The sequence below is a fragment of the Microcaecilia unicolor genome, chromosome 9 (assembly GCF_901765095.1).
Source record: "Microcaecilia unicolor chromosome 9, aMicUni1.1, whole genome shotgun sequence".
In the NCBI taxonomy this organism is placed as follows: Eukaryota; Metazoa; Chordata; class Amphibia; order Gymnophiona; family Siphonopidae; genus Microcaecilia; species Microcaecilia unicolor.
Genome location: NC_044039.1, coordinates 42,180,780 through 42,205,903, shown reverse-complemented (window position 1 = coordinate 42,205,903; position 25,124 = coordinate 42,180,780). Strand labels below are relative to the sequence as shown.

Below are 25,124 nucleotides of genomic sequence, written 5' to 3'. Positions count from 1 at the left end.
CGTCCTTGGCCGATAATGGAAAAAAGAAGGGCGTCCCTCAGCAGCATTTGGTCGACTTTACTTGGTCCCTTTTTTTTCACGACCAAGCCTCGAAAAGGTGCCCGAACTGACCAGATGACCACTGGAGGGAATCAGGGGTGACCTCCCCTTACTCCCCCAATGGTCACTAACCCCCTCCCACCCTAAAAATTAAAATTCAAAAACATTTTTTTCCAGCCTCTATGCCAGCCTCAAATGTTGTTGTTACATTTGTACCCCGCACTTTCCCACTCATGGCAGGCTCAATGCGGCTTACATGGGGCAATGGAGGGTTAAGTGACTTGCCCAGAGTCACAAGGAGCTGCCTGTGCCTGAAGTGGGAATCAAACTCAGTTCCTCAGTTCCCCAGGACCAAAGTCCACCACCCTAACCACTAGGCCACTATACCCAGCTCCATCACAGCAGTATGCAGGTCCATGGAGCAGTTTTTAGTGGGTGCAGTGCACTTCAGGCAGGCGGACCCAGGCCAACCCCCCCCCCCCCCCCCACCTGTTACACTTGTGGTGGTAAATGTGAGCCCTCCAAAACCCACCACAAACCCACTGTACCCACATGTAGGTGCCCCCCTTCATCCCTAAGGGCTATGGTAGTGGTGTACAATTGTGGGGAGTGGGTTTTAGGGGGGGTTGGGGGCTCAGCACCCAAGGTAAGGGAGCTATGCACTTGGGAGCAATTTGAGAAGTCCACTACAGTGCCCCCTAGGGTGCCTGGTTGGTGTCCTGGCATGTGACGAGGACCAGTGCACTACGAATGCTGGCTCCTCCCATGACCAAAGGGCTTGGGTTTGGTCATTTTTGAGATGGTTGTCCTCGGTTTCCATTATGGCCGAAAACCGGGGACGACCATCTCTAAGGTCGACTTAAATGTTGAGATTTGGGCATCCCCAACTGTATTATCGAAACAAAAGGTGGACACCCATCTTGTTTCGATAATATGGGTTTCCCCGCCCCTTTGCTGGAACGTCCTTAGAGATGGACGCCCTTAGAGATGGTCGTCCCCGTTCGATTATGCCCCTCTTAGTCTCCCAGACTACTAAAAATCCTGAAACTAGAGACCTATTTTATCTCTAAATTCTGCCTAAAACTCAGACTGGAGCAACACTTGCCTCTGACACTCTTCAGGTTTTCCAACTGACTCCTACAACTGAATTTTTCCTGGTGACATCACTCATTCTACCAGGCTCATGCACGTGAAAGTTCAATACCCTGAACATGCCACATCTTCAAACATTGCAAAAATAATCTTGCTCTCTTTTAAAAGACACAGACTTCTAGTCCTTTATTTAAAACCAAGAATATAATAATAATCAACCTCTCACACCACAACCATTCTTCAGAGCTCTGATCCATGCACACAACTAATACATCCATACTTACACAGGCGACCCTCAGGGGGAGGAATGCTGGCTTCGGCCTAACCCCTGGTAAGCCTTTCCTCAGCTGAGAGGTGCCCACCTCTACCACCGGCTGCTTTTCAGGTGCTGTGGAGGACTTGCAGCTCATCTGCATATCCTTACAGCCTTCTCCGGGGTGACACCCAGGTCCACCCCGATCCACTCAGGGCCTCCGCAATTTTCTCTTTGTATCTAATCTTTTTCCAGTTGCTAAAGTACCTTAATCGTTTATGGCCCCTATTCACATTCTCTTCCTAGCTCTGTCCCTTCCTAATCTTTTCCCTCACCCCCTACCTCTCTCCGCTACAGGAACTGACTTCCCATCCATTGACTTCATCACCTCACCTTCTCTCCTACCCTCTTCCTCCCTCTTGGCTTTTAATCTCCGTCTCTTTCTTCCCTCCATTTTGCCTTCCCCATTCCACCTAAATACCTCTCGCCTTCGACGCCTTCGTGGCCACACCTCTCCTACTCTCCTCCGCTCTCTTTTACTCCTTCTCTTACTCTCAGCTGGTGACATCAATCCCAATCCTGGCCCTCCTCACCAACTATTATCCAAACTCTACAGATCTCACCGTGACCTCTCTAACCTCATCTCTATTCCTCTACTCCCCTCCTCTTCTCTGCCCTTCTCTTGCGCCCTATGGAATGCCCGCTCTATCTGTAACAAACTCCCCTATATCCAGGACCTCTTTATCTCGCGTCACTTCCATCTGCTCACCATAACAGAAACCTGGCTCTGCCCTGATGACTCTGCTTCAGTCGCAGCCCTGTGCCATAGTGGTTATCTATTTTCACATACTCCTCGCCCTGCTGGCCGTGGGGGCGGTGTTGGACTACTTCTCTCTCCCTCCTCCAGATTTCAACCACTTCTTCCACCTCAATCTCACTGTTTTTCCTCCTTTGAAGTCCACTCTATCCGCCTTTTCTCTCCTCTGCCTTTTCGAATAGCGGTCATTTATCGTCCCCCTGATAAGTCCCTTTCATCCTTTCTCAGTGACTTTGACGCCTGGCTTGCCTTCTTCCATGATCCTTCCTCCCCCTCTCTCATCCTTGGTGACTTTAATATTCCTGCTAATGATCCTTCCAACTCTTATATTTCCAAGTTACTCGCTTTAAAGTCGTCCTTTAATCTCCAACTATGCTCCACCTCCCCCACTCATCAAAATGGTCACTGTCTTGATCTCATCTTCTCCTCCAACTGTTCACCTTCTAGTTTCCTTGCCTCTGATCATCCCTCCTCTGATCACCATCTTATAACTTTCACACTTAAATCTCCTCCCTCCCAGTCCCGTCCTATCTTATCTAATTTATCTAGGAATCTTCACGATATTGACCCTTCATCTCTATCCTCCCATGTTTCAAACCTCCTCTGTACTGTGGCACCATCCACGTCTGTCAACGAGGCTGTTTCTTCTTACAACAATACTCTATCCTCTGTCTTAGACACTCTTGCACCTTTGATGACCCGCCCTGTAAGGCGTACAAAACCCCAACCTTGGCTGACTTCTAATATCTGCTACCTACGTTCCTGTACCCGCTCCGCCGAACGCCTCTGGCGGAAATCTCGGGCCCTTGCTGATTTCTTACACTTTAAGTTCATGCTGACCTCCTTCCAATCTGCTCTTTTACGTGCCAAACAGGATTATTATATCCAACTGACCAACTCTCTTGGCTCTAATCCTCGACTTCTCTTCACCACATTGAACTCTCTCCTCAAGGTGCCCCCTCCCCCAACTCCCCCTTCATTATCTCCTCAGACCCTTGCTGAATTCTTTCACAACAAGGTTCAAAAGATAAACCTTGCTTTCTCTACCTCACCAGCTCTCCCTCCACTAGTCCGTTCCCCTCTCTCTCCTTCCCCTCATTCCCTTTCCTCCTTTCCTGAAGTTACTATTGAGGAAACTACACTTCTCCTTTCTTCCTCAAAATGTACCACCTGTTCCTCTGATCCCATTCCCACCCACCTTCTTAATGCCATCTCTCCTACTCTTATTCCTTTTATCTGTCACATTCTCAACCTCTCACTTTCCACTGCGACTGTCCCTGCTGCCTTTAAACATGCTGTGGTCACACCTCTCCTTAAGAAGCCTTCACTTGACCCTACTTGTCCCTCTAATTACCGACCCATCTCCCTCCTTCCTTTTCTCTCCAAATTACTTGAGCGTGCTGTTCACCGCCGCTGCCTTGATTTTCTCTCCTCACATGCTATTCTTGACCCATTACAATCTGGTTTTTGCCCTCTCCACTCAACCGAAACTGCGCTTACTAAAGTCTCCAATGACCTATTACTGGCTAAATCCAGAGGTCAATATTCCATTCTCATTCTTCTTGATCTTTCCGCTGCTTTTGACACTGTCGATCACAGCATACTTCTCGATACCCTGTCCTTTCCTGGTTCTCTTCCTACCTCTCCCTCCGCACCTTTAGTGTTCACTCTGGTGGATCCTCTTCTACTTCTATCCCTCTGCCTGTCGGCGTACCTCAAGGTTCTGTTCTTGGTCCCCTCCTCTTTTCTATCTACACTTCTTCCCTTGGTTCATTAATCTCATCCCATGGCTTTTCCTACCATCTCTATGCTGATGACTCCCAAATCTACCTTTCTACCCCTGATATCTCACCTTGCATCCAAACCAAAGTTTCAGCGTGCTTGTCTGACATTGCTGCCTGGATGTCTCAATGCCACCTGAAATTAAATATGACCAAAACTGAGCTTCTCATTTTCCCCCCCAAACCCACCTCCCCGCTCCCCCCGTTTTCTATTTCTGTTGATGGCTCTCTCATTCTCCCTGTCTCCTCAGCTCGAAACCTTGGGGTCATCTTTGACTCTTCTCTCTCCTTCTCTGCTCATATCCAGCAGACCGCCAAGACCTGTTGTTTCTTTCTTTACAACATCCGTAAAATGCGCCCCTTTCTTTCCGAGCACTCTACCAAAACCCTTATCCACACCCTTGTCACCTCTCGTTTAGACTACTGCAATCTGCTTCTTGCTGGCCTCCCACTTAGTCACCTCTCCCCTCTCCAGTCGGTTCAAAACTCTGCTGCCCGTCTCATCTTCCGCCAGGGTCGCTTTACTCATACTACCCCTCTCCTCAAGACCCTTCACTGGCTCCCTATCCGTTTTCGCATCCTGTTCAAACTTCTTCTACTAACCTATAAATGTATTCACTCTGCTGCTCCCCAGTATCTCTCCACACTCGTCCTTCCCTACACCCCTTCCCGTGCACTCCGCTCCATGGATAAATCCTTCTTATCTGTTCCCTTCTCCACTACTGCCAACTCCAGACTTCGCGCCTTCTGTCTCGCTGCACCCTACGCCTGGAATAAACTTCCTGAGCCCCTACGTCTTGCCCCATCCTTGGCCACCTTTAAATCTAGACTGAAAGCCCACCTCTTTAACATTGCTTTTGACTCGTAACCACTTGTAACCACTCGCCTCCACCTACCCTCCTCTCTTCCTTCCCGTTCACATTAATTGATTTGATTTGCTTACTTTATTTATTTTTTGTCTATTAGATTGTAAGCTCTTTGAGCAGGGACTGTCTTTCTTCTATGTTTGTGCAGCGCTGCGTATGCCTTGTAGCGCTATAGAAATGCTAAATAGTAGTAGTAGTAGTAGTAGTAGTACACACAAAACCTTTCCTGCAGCTAAACCTGTATAGTTTTCCAGTTCAGTCACACCAGTTCTCAGTACACAGTTCACTGAAGGATAAATCTCCTGATCCTCAGCATTAACAGTGCCATTGCTCACCTCTCACCACAGCAGTCACTCTGCCTGGCAGCATCTCAGACAGCTACAGACTGCTCCGACTTCCTCTGAGCCTGAAAAAGCCCCAGAGGACTAAAAATTCAGCCACACCTGAGCCTGACTGCGTTAAACAACCTTTCCCCTGCGATTTCCTGACATTCTCTCCAGCCCCCCCCCCCCCCCCTTGTTGCTGGGTGCCTGCAGTTCCTCCAGGCGTTTTTCGCGCCTTTGACATCCGGGGACTTTCTCTTTCCCTGACTCTGCTGCTGGGCATGTGTGAACCAATCAGAGCAGCACTCCTCCGGCACTCTTTGTGCCATTAACTTATGGAGACTTGAGCTCGCTCCACTGCTCCTCACACCCTCCCCTCGCGGGGACCTCACTTCTCTCCCTCTGCACATGCACGCTGATCGCGCATGCACCGTAAATATGCCTCCCGCGGCCCTGGCACCAAGCCGGCCTGCATCATAAAAATGCAGCTTTCCCCCCGAGCTCCCCCTGCCTCCCTTTTTACGGAGCCCAGGTCCCGCAAGCCCAGAGTGCCTCTCTTCACCGGCACGGGAGCACTTCCGGTTCGTGGGTACCCACGACTCTGCCCCCATACCAGCTCGGGACTCTTCACAAGCCCCGGGTAAGTAGCTCTTTTAAATTATTTTTTTTTAAAACATGGACCCCTTTACACTAAATTAATCAGGCTTGTTACATTGATTCCTTGAATGTAGTCTTATTGCATCAGAAGGTTGATGTAAGCAAGTTGCACATTCCTTTAGCATGTGGTTTGTTCCTGATTTTCCCATGCTAATCTTACTCCTGAAGCACTGAGAATTTTTAGTGCTGCGAAATCAGCAGATTATAACCCTTCAGGTTTGGGAAAATAGCCACTGTACCTGAATATAACTCATCTGGAGCAATTACTGAAAAGATGTGAGTTAAATTCAAACTCCCTCTCCTAAAACCACCACACTAAAGCATAACACAGTAGGCATAAAAAATGTAAAAGTCAATTGCTCTGATGTAAAAAAAAAAAACATGCTAAATTTTTGTGTGTTTTTAAAAACTTTTCTCGAAGCGCTAAAGATTTCAGCGCAGGAGCAATCGGGTCATCTGGGATGAAGAGTAGCATTTCATCTCAAATGACCCTTTCTGACACACCTTCCTGGTGGTCCAGTGGGCTCTTGGACCCCCTGACCCTATAAACATGTCTCTGATTGGGTTGCACCTTGTTAGAAAAACAATACATATGATCATAAATGTGGCAAACTATAATAATCTGTCATCATATACAACAAAAAAATCATACTAACAAATAAGGAAGTGCACAATAAAAACATTTTTGGTTCATTTTCTGATTTTTCAAACTTTTTCCCAACTTTTGGACTTCTTGATTTATTTCACTAATTCATTTAAATAATTTTTAATGCACACTAATCATGCATCTGTTAATTTAATGGGTTAATGTGTGTTAATTCAGTTATACATGTTAAGATATATTTTGCATGAACAAAATATAAGGCTTACTAATGAACCATATGTGCGCTAATGAATGCATACCCCTACCAGCATACTAACAATAAAACCCCCTAACATATCTTATTCTGTTGCCTACTCTTACTAGGAAAAACAAAAAAGGGTATATAACATAATTTCCTAAGAATCCCAAACAATAACTCTCTAAACCTGCACAATCATATGAGCCAACTTTTGAAAATATTTGGGGTGCTGAACTCACAATAAATTTCCCCTCACCCAGTAGAATAAAAAAGGGAAAACCAAAATACATCTGGTTCTGTGTGACCAGCCTTTATCAGACCTGTCAAGTCTCCTGCATTCATGGAAGACTTTCACTTTCGCGTGTCATTTTCCGCACTCACACCAGGCAGGAAAGAACGCCTGCTATGCACCCTCCCAGCTGTCCAGTGACAGTTTTGCTGTCCTGTACCCGGTACCCAGTGAGCATCCCTCTCTATCTCTTTCTCTCTCTGCACCATGCACTCCTGAGTCACCCCCACCTCCATGTCCTCCCATCTGGCCTCTATTACCTGCAGCAGCCACGATTCAGGCAAACTGCCTCTGCTGACATTGGAGCGGTCCCTGTACAGTGTCCCACCCCTTCTGATTTAACTTCATTTGTATGCAGCTCACTGCTCCCTCTACAACCCATTGATTAAAGATATTCCTTAGCCATCCAATAAGGCTGCAGGGAGAGAAGGGCGCAGTAGCTTAGGAGACACCAACCTTCCTTGCTGTTTACCCCTGTAGCTTTGTATCCTGAAGCTTTCAGGTTTGGTGCTAGGGCACAGCTGGAAAGAATATCAGGAGTGCCCTGGCATCAATGGAGCTGGTGCCCATGCCCACAATCCCTATATTTTCTAAATTCAGAGGTCCAAACTCCTATCCAAGGTGAAATATACCCAATACTCCCAAAGGTACAACCAACAATTTATACTATTCCAGAATCTTATTTAATGAATATCCTAAGACCCCTAATTCCTGCCCCAAATTTATCTCATCTTATCCTTCCCCCCAGAGGTGGACTGACAGTGGTCAGGGCCCCAGGCAGTAAAGGTCATTGGGGCCCCCTGGCCACTGCCTGCAGCCCCACTGTTGCGCCGCCGTCCCCTCTCCTGTCCTACCTTGCTGGTCCTGGAGGTCTAGTGGCTTCTTCGGGGGCAGGAAAGAATCCCACTCTTTCTTGCTCGCTGCCACTACTATGCATGGCGGAGGCAGCACCATGTTTTTCAAAATGGCTACCGAGATTTACCACAGTAGTCTCGTGGGTCTCAGCAGTCTTGCGAGACTTCCATCTCAGCAGCCATTTTTAAAACACATCGGCACCACCATGCAGAGTAGCGGCAGCAGGAAAGAGTGGGATTCTTTCCTGCCCCACAGAAGCCCTTCAAGGTAGGACCGGGGAGGTCTGCAATGTGCTGCCGCAGTGCCAGGCAACCAGGAAGAGCATCTGGGCCCTCGGGCACTGCTTGGTTGCCCGAATGGTCAGTCCGCCCCTGCTTCCCCCTGGTTTGTCACGTTGAGCGAACACTGCACATTTTCTAAGTAAATCCTGGTAGGGGGTTTTCAGTGATAGGTGATTTCCAGCTGACAGCAATAGGAGACTTATTTTCTACTGACATGAACTAGTTCAGATTTCCAGATGATTCATGAGCAAAGTTCAACTGGGAAGCAGGAATCACCAGTTTAGGACCAGCAGTGATTGCTCTGCATGATTCGGTAATTTTTACACAAGGGAGATGGAGTTACATAAGAGAACTAAATGATATACTAACTGATGCACCCTCATCTGTTGGGAAACATCATGCTGCTAATGTACTTTTAGCACAGTGTACTTACTTGGACATGTTGAGGGCTAATGTTGTCCAGTAGGCCTCCATGGGAGCAGTGACTACAGCATCAAAGAGGACCTCTTGCACTAACTCCTTATCACCTGGATTTGAGGAGATACCAGAAATAATGAGAGATGCTCACAGATATTCTTTTTCACAAAGGGGCAGGAAAATCTTATCTGACCTTCTGCCACCCCAAATCACACGGAATGAGGCTAATATTCCAAAAAAACTGAGAGGCCAATAGCCATAAGCATATGCCACTGGCGGTTCTGCTAACTGTATAAATGTTGTTGTTGTTTTTAATCTGGGGCACTTCTAGATATACTTTTCTGGTTTAATTCAGAAAACAGCCAATGTTATCTAAAAAGGGCCTGCAGTTTTAGACAAAAGTTCTAGTGGCAAAATTTAGACACAGAACATATAAGTTATTCGAGTTGAAGCAGGTAAACAACAGGTACAACCTTAAAAAAGAAATGTGCGTTAATTTATATCTAAGTTGATGGCACTTACACACGTGAAGGGCAATTTTATAATTACACGCTCATGTTTACGCTCCCCTTTGCGTGCATAAATATAGGGTAAAATAGTACTTATGCATGTAAGCACCCCAAGCACTATTCTATAAGGTTACGCGTAAGTGCTACAGGGAGTAAATGTAAGGGGGGCATACATGTGGGTGGAGCATGGATGGGGTATGGGCAGAGCTCCCAGTTACACACATAAGAAGAAATTAAGTCTTACCTGATAATTTTCTTTCCGTTAGTCCTTCCTACTATTCCAGAACCTGTGGGATAGTTGTGTCCATTAACTAGCAAGTGGAGACAGAGAACTGAAAACCGAACTGAGACATTATCTCTCTTGGCATCCAGTCCAGCTCCTCAGTAGAGAACAAGAGATATGCAGGAAGCATCATGCAAGGCGACGGTCGTCATCTGACCCATTACTTCACACCGACTAATCATCTCAGAAACCTCAGGCAGTCCTCTGGAATAGTGGGAAGGACTAATGGAAAGAAAATGATCAGGTAACACCTAATTTCTCCTTCCATTACGTAGTTTCTCACTATTTCAGAACCTGTAGGATGTCTGAAACCAATCCCAAGAGAGAGTGGGATTCTGGCACCGCTGCCCTGAGGGCCAAAGCCCCAAAGCTGGCTTCTGAGCTCTGATGGTCAAATTCCTGGGTGACAACCACCATTGGTCATACTTCTGTGACACCGGAGACCAGCAGCTGAGAAGAGACTCCTGTAATGGCAGCATACGAGTCCTTGCCCATGGCATCACTTCCATCACCGCTGTCATTGACCCCAGAACCTGGATGTAGTCCCAGACCCTGGACCTCCCTTAAGAAGACGACAAATCGGTTGAACCAGTTTTGACCTCCTGCGTTCCACAAGGAAGATCCTCTCCTTTCTATGTCAAATAGAATGTCTAGATACTCCAGCATCTGTGATACAGTTAGTTTGCTCTTCTCAAAATTGTTCAACCCAATGACTACAGATAATGGACAACTTTGACCATCGCTGCCATGCTGTCCAAATAGGATGATGCACGAATGAGCCAGTCGTCGAGATTCGGTGAACTCTGATTCCCTGGCACTGAAGGAAGGCCGCCGCCGCCACCACCACCACCACCACCATAACCTTGGCAAACATTCTTGGTGCCATGGTGAGACTGAAGGGCAAAGCCATGAACTGGAAGTCATGGCCCAGCACTGCAAAATGTAGAAACCTCTGATGCTGCAGCCATATAGGTATATGCAAGTACACCTCCTTGAGATTGAGGACAGTGAGAAATTCTCCTGCTTGAACTGAGGCTATGACTTCTCTTAGTGTTTCCATGCGAAAGTGGAACACTTGGAGGCAGCGGTTTAGACTTTTGAGATCTAAGACCAGATGAAAGGTTCCTTCCTTCTTTGAGACAATGAAACAGATGGAGTATCTGCCTTGTCCCGGTTCAGCCTGAGGAATTGGAACAATGGACTGGAGCACCAGCAAGAAGAGAGGAGTGACCAGGAAGGAGAGCTCCAACTTGTAACCTTCTGTAAGAATATCCAGAACCCTACACAAGCGCCAACGCAATGCAGTCCCAAGCGATGAGTCAGGATCCCTTCCCTGCACCAAGTAAAACTTGCAACCCTCCAAGCGGCTCTGAGTCAAACTTTAGTCAGACTTACCACTGCTGGCTGCTTCTCCGAAGCTCACAGTCTCCATAAGTCTTACCCTAGATGAAAAAGAATCAGGACTGATGCTCTGTCCCACACTCTGCAGAAAACATCTTTCCTTCTCCTTTTTTTTTTTTTTAAAGGTTGTTGTGCTGGAAAAGGACAGCTCCACAGGAAACAGGGGAGAGGTAAAGGGAAGGAAGAAATAAATTCATGGGGCACTAGAGTCAGTGATCTGAAGGCCTCCAGATATGACTCTGCAGACTCAAGCCACCTGCAAAGCTCAACAGGAGACCAGGAGCAAAGCACTCAGAACTAAAGGCTGCTGGAGATAGAAAATACTGAGGAGCTAAACTGGATGGCTAGAGAGATACATCTCAGATCAGTTTTCAGTTCTCTATTTCCACCTGCTGGTTGATGGACACAACTATCCCCCAGGTTCTGGAATAGTGGGAAACCATGTAATGGAATACAGAATACTGTAAGTTACACGCACCCTTGCTGCACTTAGACACACACAGTTACATTAGGTCTATGGCTGGTGTAACTGCTAGCACATAAAGGTAAGGTGCGCTGATGCCAGGTAATGCCAGTATTCAATATTGCCACTGTCCAGATATTCAGCTCCAGCCACTATCTGCTCAAAATCCACATTTTTTTGGCAGCTGCAGCTACGTTAAAAGAAAGTCAACTGAGGCAGCTTAATATCGACCCAATGGAATGAACATTATAAATAGGAAACTAACTTGTAGAAATGATCTGCAATTTTTTCACTATGTCCATTGCTGCATACACTGCCCTGCCACTCTGAAATTTGTGTTTTGGAGGGAGCAAGTCAGAGAAGGCCTTGATATATGCAGGCAATCAAGGCCTTACGTCAGCCATGCTGAATCTTGTTTAGAGACTGACTGCTGTGCTGTTGCCACTCTCCAAATTACGTTAGTTCACCTAGTGGTTGGATTGGGCCTGGTTCCTATAGTTTCCTTTTGTTCCCTTTTCTCCTAGGTTTTATATCCTTCCATCATTTTTAGCCATTAATCTCTCACCGTTTTCTGATTTGCGTCAATATTGTAAAAAATTTGTCCCCTGACACAAGCAACCACCACACAGTATTGGGCTATAGTTGAGCAATATTTGACTTTAGATTAACTTGTTTATGCAAGTTGATATTTCCAGCCATTTGTTTGTGTAATAAAGAGTATACTGTCCTAGCCTTTTTGGAGTCCTATAAAAGGATTGGGACTCACATTTCAGATCTGGCTCCTCCCCTGTGAGGAAGCGGGTCATGGCCTGCAGCTGTGTAAGCTTCCGATGGCCTGGATCAATATCGGTAATGCAATAAATCCTGTGCAAAGGCAAACAGAAACAACCCATCAGATTTACCTCAGTTTAACAATGTGATATTCTAAGTAACCATAGCCCAAATCACAACATAAATAAAAGACAGTGTTCTCCCACATGGAAGAGATGCAAAAGCATCTGATGACTATAGTAGAATAAACCAAGCAAACAGACAATGGTAGGAAAAGAAAACACTATATCATTCCTGCAGAGATCCAAACTCCTTCCCCACCACTGGGGGAGATAAGGGGGCACTGCAAAGTAAAACATAAAAATCCACCTTATGAAGAGACTTGGTACAAGAAAACATGAAGATTCCGTTGGCCCAACTGAACTGACACACCAGCATTCAGCTCAGCAGTAGTTTAAGGCTGGCTCTCTGTTCTCAAGATAGAGATAAAACAAAGTAACAGCAAAGATGACAACAAAGGAGTCCAAATGATGGTCATGTACAGGTGTAATACTTTATTATGTTGAGGAAGAGACTCAACACAAATTCGTGTTTCGGCAAAAAAAAAACCTTCATCAGGAGTCTTATCTCAAAACCTCATCCCATAATCAACTGATGTCACCGAGAACATACTTATTCACCTTCACTGAAGATACAATCAATTCTGCAGGCAGAAATGCTATGCTTAAAGCACACTGTGCTTCTCACAAAAAAACATGATCCTGTGTTTGCTGGTATCAAATATAAATACTAGTGAATGCTATGTAGTGTTTTCTTTTCCCACCATTGTCCATTTGCTTGGTTTATTCTACTACAGTCCTTGGATGCTTTTGCATCTCTTCCATGTGGGAGAACACTGTCTCGTTTTATGTGGTGATTTTGGGCTAGTATTGATGTTTTGATACCAGTATTCACAGGATCACGTTTTTTTGTAAGAAGCGCCGTGTGCTTTAAAAATAGCATTTCTGTCTGCAGAATTGATTGTATTTTCGATGAAGATGTATAAGTATGTTCTTGGTGACTTCGATTGATTATGAGATGAGGTTTTGAGATCAGATGAAGGCTTTTTAGCCGAAGAACACGAATTTGTGTTGAGTCGCTCCCTCAACATAATAAAGTATTACACCTGTAGGCGACCATCATTTGGACTCCTTTTTTGTCACCTTTGCTGTTACTTTGTTCTGTTTGGACTTTGCAAAGTTTTTTAGTTCTTTGTGTTTGATTACTGTCCCAGAGATGCCATTTTTCCTAGAATGCTCTCAGGATTAGGTGTGGTGAGAACTGTCAGATCACTGTAGTATGGATATGCTGTATGGCACCCTGAGGAATAGCAGCATCAAACCATCATGCAGTGTATGGGCAGGTACACCCAGAAAATAGCTTTATTTTGGACATATCTCTGCTGTATTACATTCTTCAACAATTTTGTATTTCCCCGTAAAACAAAAGTTTTCAACCTCATCTTTAGGACACACCTAGACAGTCAGTTTTCCAGGATATCCCCAGTGGATATGCATGAGACAGATTTGCATAAAAGGATGTGGTGCATGCAATTTTATCTCATGCATATTCATTGTGGGTATCCTGAAAACCTAACTGGCTAGGTGTGTCCCAAAGACTGGGCTGAGAACCACTGCTGGGAGATCAAGTTGAGATCTTAGGATGTTTCATTTCTAGATACCACCATAGCTCCACACCACACACTGGGCTGTGACCGTAATACTGGCCCTACATAGAAATCCCAGTTTTATACAAGCTTCTTCCTGTCTTTGGTTTGGATTTTTTTCAGAAATGTGCACTTCTTTCTTTATTTGCCGCTCAAACACTCAATGCATGAGAAACACAGTTTTATTTTGCTCCAGAATTTGTGCTCTGAAAACAGAATTGACAGATTTGGAAACTGTTTCTCTAACAACTTATCACAAGAATTTTCCCCCATATATGGTAGCAAGGAGACAAATAGTTTGTGCCATCTGTCATTCATGCCTGAGCCACACCAGCCTCACAATTTGAGAATCCCATTCTGCCTCATCATAGTCTGAAAAAATATAACAAGCTTTCTTGTGCTTCTGCTTGTAACACGTTTCTTAAATTGACTGAGGATACAGAGCAGGGCTTTGCAAACCTGTCTGGTGACCCTACAAACAGAGCAGCAAGTGCCGACATAGTCCTGACTACAATGACATTGAGACCACTGTGCAGATAACTACCTGGATAAATCTAGGATTGCTTTTTTGCTGTACTGTCTATCTGGAGCGCGGTCTGAATATCGCTGCTATCCAGATGAGTTGCTGCTCTACCTTGTTTTGCTGCGTAGTTGCTACCTTGAGTTGCTGCGTAGTACCGGAAGATTGGAGGGTGGCCAATGTAACGCCCATTTTTTAAAAAGGCTCCAGGGGAGATCCGGGAAATTATAGACCGGTGAGTCTGACGTCGGTGCCTGGGAAAATGGTAGAGGCTATTATTAAAAACAAAATTACAGAGCACATCCAAGGACATGGATTACTGAGACCAAGTCAGCATGGCTTTTGTGTGGGGAAATCTTGCCTGACCAATTTACTTCAATTCTTTCAAGGAGTGAACAAACATGTGGACAAAGGGGAGTCGGTTGATATTGTGTATCTGGATTTTCAAAAGGCGTTTGACAAGGTACCTCATGAAAGGCTACAGAGGAAATTGGAGGGTCATGGGATAGGAGGAAATGTCCTATTGTGGATTAAAAACTGGTTGAAGGATAGGAAATAGAGGTTAAATGGGCAGTATTCACAATGGAGAAGGGTAGTTAGTGGGGTTCCTCAGGGGTCCGTGCTAGGACCGCTGCTTTTTAATATATTTATAAATGATTTAGAGATGGGAGTAACTAGCGAGGTAATTAAATTTGCTGATGACACAAAGTTATTCAAAGTCGTTAAATCACGACAGGATTGTGAAAAATTACAAGAGGACCTTACGAGACTGGGAGACTGGGCGGCTAAATGGCAGATGATGTTTAATGTGAGCAAGTGCAAGGTGATGCATGTGGGAAAAAAGAACCCGAATTATAGCTACGTCATGCAAGGTTCCACGTTAGGAGTTACGGACCAAGAAAGGGATCTGGGTGTCGTCGTCGATAACACACTAAAACCTTCTGCTCAGTGTGCTGCTGCGGCTAAGAAAGCGAATAGAATGTTGGGTATTATTAGGAAAGGTATGGAAAACAGGTGTGAGGATGTTATAATGCCGTTGTATCGCTCCATGGTGCGACCGCACCTTGAGTATTGTGTTCAATTCTGGTCGCCGCATCTCAAGAAAGATATAGTAGAATTGGAAAAGGTGCAGCGAAGGGCGACTAAAATGATAGCGGGGATGGGACGACTTCCCTATGAAGAAAGGCTAAGGAGGCTAGGGCTATACAGCTTGGAGAAGAGACGGCTGAGGGGAGACATGATAGAGGTATATAAAATAATGAGTGGAGTGGAACAGGTGGATGTGAAGCTTCTGTTCACGCTTTCCAAAAATACTAGGACTAGGGGGCATGCGATGAAACTACAGTGTAGTAAATTTAAAACAAATCGGAGAAAATTTTTCTTCACCCAACGTGTAATTAAACTCTGGAATTCGTTGCCGGAGAAAGTGGTGAAGGCGGTTAGCTTAGCAGAGTTTAAAAAGGGGTTGGACGGTTTCCTAAAGGACAAGTCCATAGACCGCTACTAAACGGACTTGGAAAAATCCAAAATTCCAGGAATAACATGTATAGAATGTTTGTACGTTTGGGAAGCTTGCCAGGTGCCCTTGGCCTGGATTGGCCGCTGTCGTGGACAGGATGCTGGGCTCGATGGACCCTTGGTCTTTTCCCAGTATGGCATTACTTATGTACTTATGTACTTCACTCTGGATAGTCCCAAGACAGTATGGGGTCCTTTTACTAAGCCGTGTAAGCGTCTACGTGCATCCAATGGGCGCCAAAATGGAGTTGCCACCCGAGTACTGCGTGGCTCTTGAGGTAATTTCATTTTTTGCACGTGTCCGATACGCGTGTCTGAAAAATATTTTTTATTTTCGGACATGCGTAACAGACGTGCGTCAAGTGGCATTTGTCTTTACTGCTAGGTCAATGGCTGGAAGTAAGGTCTCAGACCCAAAATGGATGTGCGGCAATTTTCATTTTGCTGCACATCCATTTTCGGCAAAAATAAAAAAGGCCTTTTTTACAGGTGCGCTAAAAAAATGGGTCGTCACGCACCCAAAACCCACGCCTACATTACTGCAAGCCATTTTTCAGCGCGTCTTTGTAAAAGGACTCCTATATAAAAAGTTTCATGGGGAAGCTATCATCCTGGATTACCATTAAGATGGGTTAGTTTCCACTAACTCAAGCTATTTTATGCAATGAGACCTATGCAGATACTATGCCTATGTTGGCACAGAGTATCTGTCCTGTACCACAAGTAATGTTAGTGGTGCCAGAATGCTTGTCACATAATGTGAACACTATCATCAAGCTGGCTCCACATTACAGCTACATGGAGAACCATGAGAAGGTTCCCATCATAGGTGTCTCATGACAAAAAGATGTTACCTTATGGACAGCACTGCATACGTCTAGTAGCGCTATAGAAATGCTAAGTAGTAGTAATAATACTACAGTTAGACAATATTTGAATGGTGCCCTTAGAAGTGGATCACCATGTCAACACCAATTTAAAAAGGCTTTAAAAGCTTACTTGTTTCAGTGTGTATTTCAGTAGGGCTAACTGAAAGGTTGATGAATTGTAATAGGGTTACTTGAAAAGGGATTGAAGAAGTGTATTATATGTTTAAGAGTATGTACGTGAGTGTTTTGGAATATATGTGCAATATATATGTACTAAATACCCAGTGTACCTGAATGTAACTCACCTTGAGCTACTACTGAAAAAGATGTGAGCAAAATCTAACATAGTAACATAGTAAATGACGGCAGAAAAAGACCTGCACGGTCCATCTAAATAAATAAAATACTGTAAACTATTTAGAATTATAGATTTGCGGTCTATACATTTTAATAAATAAATTACTAATAGCCCAGGTTAAGAGCAAAATAACCCATCTTAAATGTAGCCCATGTTGATAATTCCCCCCCTTAGTGACACTATCTGTGTGGAGGGTAGGTCTATGATATGATTGAGGTCTATAAAATATTGAGTGGAGTGGAACAGGTAGACATGAAACTCTTGTTTACTCTTTCCAAAAATACTAAGACACATGTATCAAAAAAGGAGGAGCAGAAATGGGAGGGTCATGGGCAGTTTCGAGTGGATTGTGGGTGTGGTTTTGGGTCATGCACCCATTTATAGAATAAGGGGGTTGTGTGTGTAAATTTAGGTGGGGGCATTTGCATTATATTTTCGTTGGACGTGCCTAAATTTATGCACAACCCCTGGGACTTAAGCACTATTTTATAAACTATGTCTAACTTTAAGCACGACTTGTAGAATAGCGCTTAAGTGGTTTTTTTCAGCGCCGATTTTTTAGGCACAATTTATACAATTCACCGCATGGTGCCTGCTTCTATGCACTTTGAATATCACGACCAAAAACTTTTACCTCTACTTCTGCAATCCAGGAAGTACATTAGGACACTGTAAGTCAAACAGTTTCATTAAACTATTAAACTAGAACTCTATAAACAATATTACTTTGCCATCAGAGATTTTAGGACCGTATGAGCAGTGACAACCCTACTTCTAACCCTAATTACATCTAGCATTATTAAATGATGGACAGAAATGAATTTTACTACTAATAAAATTTGTATAACTCAAGCTTTATCCTGTCCAACAACCACCTCCCTCAACTACCAGCTCCTCTCACCCCCTCCAAGCAAATTCAGGAGTAGTACAATTTTCACCTCTAAATTTCCTCTTTATTTGTAATAAATAGAAATAAAACAACAATAACATACACACAAAAAAGATATAGGATGCCATTTTACTGGACTAACTAAATACAGTTTTTGAACAGTTTTCAAAGGCAGAACCTTTTTCATCAAGTCAATGGGACCCTGAAGATGTAACATATAAATCATGGGCATGTGGTCCATTAACTGTGTCCTTCCATTATTAGCTGATCTCAAGGCAGAAAAAGCCATTTTCCCTCACCATCACATCTCACAGCTTGGTTGAATAGAAAGCACACAAAACAGTCTGCCCATTCATACCTACAACCCTTAGGAGATTCTCTGTGCTTGTCCCAAACTTTCTTAGATTCAGATACGGTTCTCATCTCTTCAACCTTCACTGGGAGGCCGTTCCATGCATCCACCAATCTTTTGTATTTCCTAAGATTACTCTTGAGTCTTTCTCCTTTCACTTTCATCCTACACCCCCTCATTCCAGAGCTTCCTATCAACTGAAAGACACCCGCCTCCTGTGCATTTATGCCATGGAGGTATTTTTGAATGTTTCTTCTTGGTGCTTGTTGAAATGGTCCTTTAGAAAATGGATTCAGAATAAGTTCAGCATCAAAATCACCCAAGGCTGGATTTACTACGATGTTTCCTCACAGACAGAGAACAGCAGAAGAACCTTAGCAAATCAGGCTCTAAGTCTTTAAGTACTTGTCCATCTGTATCTGTCTCAGCTCTTCCTGGAAACCACTTACCATTCATTGGCTAATGTCAGCTCTGGCTGCAGCAAGTCATGCAGGCCTACAAGTAAAAGAATAAGGAACTGTCTTACTCCACAGTCAGAGGAATGGAGGGAATACAGGGGACAAGAGAGACAGAGAAAGAGGTTAAAGAAAGAATGAGAGAAGAAACAAAGGCAAGAAAGAGTAAAGAATACATATCAGAGTGTGATGAAGAAGAGGTGGTCAAAAGAAGATGAATGTATCCGAGTGTCTGCAAGACATCAACAGAGGAATTCTATATATGGTAACGAATATTAGGGCACTACTTCTGTGCTGAATTTGTGGCACAGAAAAGCGTTCTAACGGATGCAAGGCGTCAAATTAGTTAACAAAGTGGGAAGTTGGAGAAGAGTTGAGAAAGACCAGGGACACAGAACAATCATCAGTAGTAAAAACACTTTATTGTTGTTGCATACAAGGCCCGACATAGCACCGTGTTTTGGCACTGCCTGCCTCAGGGGTCTACAGGACATTAAACATAGATAGAATTAAAACATAAAGATATAAAATAATGTAAAATGATGTAAAATAAATATCATTGAATAAAATAAACAAAACAATATATTGATCACGTACCCAAACATACATATTGGTAAGAATGATAAAAGTTAATAAAAATGATAATCCAAGGAGGGCATGACTGAACATATATTTCTACATAAATAACTTCCCACTTTCGTTAGCTGATTACGCTCCAAGTGGGATTTCCTTCAGTTTTCTTTTTTACTTCCTGAGGTGCCAAAACAGGATAGAAATGGTAGATCTGCACAAAAACACACTTTATAGTGTTTATATGCACATCTGCATATAGGTGGATCAGGGCTTTCCCTTAAAATGCATGCAGTGTTATAGAAAAGTGTGGATCTACCCCAAAATTGCGTGCTGAGATTTACACCTGGTTTCAGTTGGAGTAACTCCTCACGTCCAAAGTTGTGGGCGGACCTAGCGCTATGTGCTATTCTATAGAGGGCACTGATCCCAGGATGCCCATTATAGAACATCGTTCAGGACCGATTTTTATCGACAATGAATTCTGAGCACCATTTACTAAATCCAGATTCAAGGAGATAATTCTCAAAAGGCTGTCTAAAGTTAGGTGGGATGATGTGCCTTGGGCCTAACTTTGGGCATTTAGGCTAGCTCAATGACTACTGTAAATGCTTGCCCCTAACTGTAGGCAATTAAATGCGTAACTGCTAATATTCTATCATCTACACGTGTAAGTGCCAGGCATGTCCCTGACCCACCCATGCTCTTCTCAGGTCTATGCCCTCCCCCATCCTGCAGTTGTGCATTATGGATTTTGGGCCTTATTCTACAAAGTTTATGCTCCTAAATTTACACTTCTAAACTTATGAACATAATACATTGTTATGCACGTAACTGCCATTATTCTGTAACTTGTGCATGCAACTTTGCACGCTAAGGGGTGAATTCTATATATAGTATAAAAAAAAAAGCACTATCTATAAGCTGTGCTTAAAGTTAGGCATGGTTTACAGAATAGTGCTTATGCTTGGGACTTGCGCCTAACTTTAGGTGTGGCCACTTGTGCCAACTGAAACATGGTGCAAATGAACATGTCTAAATTAAGAGCATATCTCTAGGTGCATATCCCTATTATTCTAAAAAAAAAATGCATGTAAATGCTAGGAATGCCCTTGTTCCTCCCACGACCCTCCCATTTCCATGTCCCTTTTTTTACCCATATGTAAAATTTAGGCATAGGTACGTTCCAATTACATCTAATTAGTGCCAATATTGCTTGTTTCAAAGCCAATAATTGGCACTAATTACCTTGTTATTCAATTAAATTGCACACCCAAATTTGTGCATGCAATTTTTGTTGACTTTTATAGAATTGGGGGAAAAAATTGTGTGTGCAACTTTATAGAATCAGGGGAAAATAGGAATTCGAGAAGTGCACATCTACTATCCTTTATTAGAATAAGAGCATAATAGATAAAATATGTTCGTATAATTTAGGCACAAGCACTTAAGTCAGCCACGGAGCTGAAACACATATGTAAATGACAGTATTCTATATTTTAAGCGCATGACAATGCACAAAACCCACGCTCTGCCTAGACTCCAACCATGTATACGCTCACCTTCCAACAATGCTCTATTGCGTTTAGGTGCTTTTGGTAGAATTGCACATAGCTGGAATTTTGGCATTTATGCATGCGTTTGTGAACACATATGCGCTGCTAGTATTTCAGCCATTTATGTGTGTACTTTATAGCCCTAAGAGAGAAGCAACATAGAAGCTGTCGACAGGAAGGCAGCTAAGTGCTTCCTGCCATCATGGTTATGAACAGCAAACCTTTACTTCACCCACCTTCCTCCACTGATGTATTGCCAATAAGAATGTATTCCCCATGCCCCCTGGACAGTACGACCCCGAGGCTGTAGATTGAAAAAAAACACACAAAAACAAACAAAAGTGAGAATGAAATAATAGTATGCAATTTCAAACCAGCTCCAGACCTGGCACTGGCCTCCCCTTTGCAAGCAGGTCATATGTTCTCACATGTGGGTGACGTCACCCACGGAGCCTTGCTATGGACACTGTCCAGTGTTCTTATATTTTATAGAAGCTGTCCTGCTTGTCCTCGGAGAAATAAAACTTTCTGGTTTACTTTTATACTTCATAATATTTTTATGTTTATTGGAACTCTCCAGGTAACATGTCTGTCCTAATCATGCAAAGTAGTCTAGGGTATGTATACTTCATGAATTTGTTCTATTTAAGCAGCACCCCCAGTACTATTGCTGGGAAGAAGCAAAAGTGGTGAAGAAATAACTGGTGCTAATTCTGAAGAACAAAAGGAGGTTGACGAGAGCTACGGCACAGAATCCAGGACCTCTGGCACTGCTGAAAGAACTGGTGTGAAGTGCAGTAGCAGATGTCCCATAGAATAGGCTTCAAATAGGCACATCCTTGGTGCCAAAAAATAGTGACCCTTTATAGAATTACCCTCTTACCCCCTAATTCTATAAAAGTCACCAAAAATTGCATGTGCAATTTAATTTTTATTTATTTATTTGTAGCATTTGTATCCCACATTTTCCCAACAATTTGCAGGCTCAATGTGGCTTACATTTGTCGTAATGGCGGTTGCCATTTCTGGGTAACAGAATTACAAATGGTAATGTGTTAAGTTGCATACATACATGGTAACATGTAACATAACATACGTGAACAGATCATGGTATAGATATATATCATGTGCATATATATGCTAAATAATGAGCTAATTAACGTCAATAATTGGCTTTTTAACAAGCAATTATTGGAACTAATTAGATTTAATTGGAATATACATGCATGAATTTAGGTGCGGGATTCACGCCTAAATTTTTGAGCGAGTAATGCATTTAGGTGCATTAAAGAATAATTTAGGCGTGTACATTTGCACGACATTTCACTTGGTGCACATGGCCGCGCCTAAAATTAGGCGCAATTCCTGGGCGTAAGCACTATTCTAGAAACTGAACCTAAATTTAAGCACAGCTTAAAGAATAGTATTTTTCTTGGCACTGTATATAAAATCCGCCCTTTAAAATGCATCCTTGATCAGCTTGAACTGCATGTTTCTGTACCACTTATTATTATGCCCCCTGGACAGCACGACCCCGAGGATGTAGATTATTTTTTCAGGGGCTGCCACTGATCACCAAGTTTCTCACCTCAAGTTTATGCCACTTACCTAAGAGCTTCTCACCAATGCCAGTAAACCCATAGAAGGATATGTCAGAGCTTGGTAAGATGTTTGACTGAAGGGCATGCTAGATTAGTAACTGACTAAAATGACAGGTCATGACACAGACTGGTGAGCAAATGGAGGTACCAAAGACTGGTAAATTCATACCTGAAAGGTGTGCCACTGATGTTTGTGAAGAAATAATCATTGGTCAGGAACAAGACTCGTTTCTGAAATAAGAGAAGAAACTAGAAATGAATACACTGGGCCCAATACTCAAAAAAAAAAAAAAAAAAGAAACCGAATCCCTAAATTGGTGCCATATAGTCAGCCAACAGGGCCGGTCTTAGGCATGGGCAAAAGGGGCAGCTGCACAGGACCTTGTGGACGTCCCCGAACCTACCTTAACACAGTGCACCCTGGTGTTCTAGTGGCCTCTTCAGAGCAGAAAAGAACCCCATTCTTTCCTGCCCACTGCCACTGCCACTGCCGCATTCTTCAAAATGGCTGCCCAGACCGCACTGGTGGCCTCACGAAACTTCTGCGGAAGTCTTGCAAGACCACCTCTTGAAGTTTTGGCAGCCATTTTGAAGAAGTAGCGGCAGTGAGCAGAAAAGAGTGGAGTTCAACATTTATAGAATTTGGGGAAAGAAACAATTACACACAGAAAAAAAGAGACCAATATATAGTTCAGTCACTAAGCAAGAGATTTTAGGACTGGACATAAACCAAAAAACTGCCATAAGTCTGTAAGTCTGTTTGCTTACAATTTTTGAAACAGTGTACTTTGGCCACACCTTTCAAACAGTTACAGAAGCCAGAACTTGTGAAAAAGAAAAAAAAAAATGAAGAACTGGGCTATTATCCCCAGTGCTTAATGGCTCAAGTTTTACTCAGTACAATTATTTCTGGCCCTACAGTAAATGATCCACTCTTGCCCTAAATTAAGAATTCACTCCCCTTCCACACATGGCTGCTCGCCCAGCAAAAGGGTAACATTTTTAGGCAGATCACAAATAATAATCCAATTGTGCACACAACTTAACAGTTGCTACAAATCTTATAGAACAATACATCTCCTGCATTAATCATCATCATAATAACTCAAATTACAGATAGAGGGGTCCTTTTACTAAGGTGTACTGAAAATTGGCCTGTGCTAGTGTAGGCACGTGTTTTGGGCATGCGCAGATCCATTTTTTAGCCTGCCTGTAAAAAATGCCTTTTTTGGGGGGCCGAAAATGGACATGCGGCAAAATTTAAATTGCAGAGCGTCCATTTTGGGTCTGAGACCTTACCACCACCTATTCGCTTAGTGGTAAGGTCTCGCGTGTTAACCGAACAGTAATCATCTACGCGCATACAATGCCGATTACCTCCCGGATAATAAAATATATTTTCCGCGCAAATAGCGGACGTGCGTAAAAAATGAAATTACCTCCCAGGCCATTCGGTAGCTGGGTGGTAGTTCCAAACTGATGCACGCTGTGCACGTATAGGCACCACGCGCCTTAGTAAAAGGGCCCCAGAACCTATAATCACTCAGCTTCCTCCTATCACTATAAATGCACTGAGAAGGCTTATACTGGCATGAGAAAAGGCTGAGGGTGGGCAAAAATCTCCAGTATTCAGCCATTTATGTGACTTAGTGGTTTCACAGCATAGAAGGGAATGACAAAACTCAGGCCCTTTTTAAATCATTCTGTAAGTCTGAAAAGATAATTGGCAAATCTAAATTCATATTTAGGACCTGACAGGAGTGAATGGGAGCATAGGTTTTCCACAAGGTCCCATTCCATCACTCGTTGTCCCATCTTAGTTGGGTACGGCCAGGAGATAATACGCTCTTACCCCTTTATCCACTGGAATCTTCACATCCATAGACAGGTAGCCAGTCTCCCCGTTGATCATTGCTGTTCTTAGCTGCACATGAGAAAAAGCGTTAGCACTGTCATGCCACATGGCTATCTGATAACCTGTACTCTTGGTCCACAACGAAAAGTGGCATACCCAGATGTTGTTTGCATTTTGTTGTTGTGGTTACAATTTTTATTGATGTGTTTTTAAGATGTTTTTTATTATGCTTCATTTTTAAAATTCAATTTGTCTTAATGTTATGTCTGAGAAGTGCAGAATATACATGTGTTATTAAATTAGATTAACTAAATTATCTAGTCCTACACTTTGCTGAGCAACTCTGTGCCACTGATAACATTTATCAAGTTAAGGGGTCCTTTTAAAAAGCGGTGGTAGGCCCAACGCGGGCTTATCGCTCGCTAAAATGGAAGAACCGCTGGGATACAATAGCAGTCTGGCAGATAGTTTCCACCCCTAGCACGCATCATATCCGGCGCTATAAAAATATTTTAATTTTTCTAGCACCAGTGTGTACCCGGTGGTAATCGGGCAGAACCACATGCTGCCCAGTTACAGCTGGGTTATTGCGGGAGCCCTTACTGCCAACCTCAATGGGTGATGGTAAGTGCTCCCCCCCCCCCCCCCCCTGAAATGGCCACGTAGCAAGTGCTTCACTTGCTGCACGGCCATTTCCTGAAAAAAAAAATATGACATGCCTTTTACTTGCTGTGGTAAAAGGGGGCCTCGGCGCACATCAGCAACATGCTCCGACACCAGCACAGGCCCTCTTTTGCCACAGCTTCGTAAAAGGGGACCTAAGTTACCACAACTAGAGGCCCTTTTACTAAGCTGCGGTAAGCACTTTGCATCTAGATAGAATGAGCTGCTCTTCAGAGAGCGTACTTGTCAGCCCATGCCAGGAGCTTATAGGATC

General features: G+C 43.6%; 1 protein-coding gene across 1 annotated transcript in view; it reads right to left on the bottom strand.

Moving 5' to 3' along the window:
- The window catches only part of CACNA2D4 (calcium voltage-gated channel auxiliary subunit alpha2delta 4), a 531,111-nt gene that overhangs the window by 332,419 nt on the left and 173,568 nt on the right, over positions 1–25,124 (bottom strand). The window contains 6 exon segments of the mRNA XM_030214826.1: positions 8,529–8,622; positions 11,935–12,032; positions 18,600–18,645; positions 20,968–21,035; positions 22,502–22,563; positions 24,185–24,256. Coding sequence (XP_030070686.1) covers positions 8,529–8,622; positions 11,935–12,032; positions 18,600–18,645; positions 20,968–21,035; positions 22,502–22,563; positions 24,185–24,256 — 440 coding nt within the window.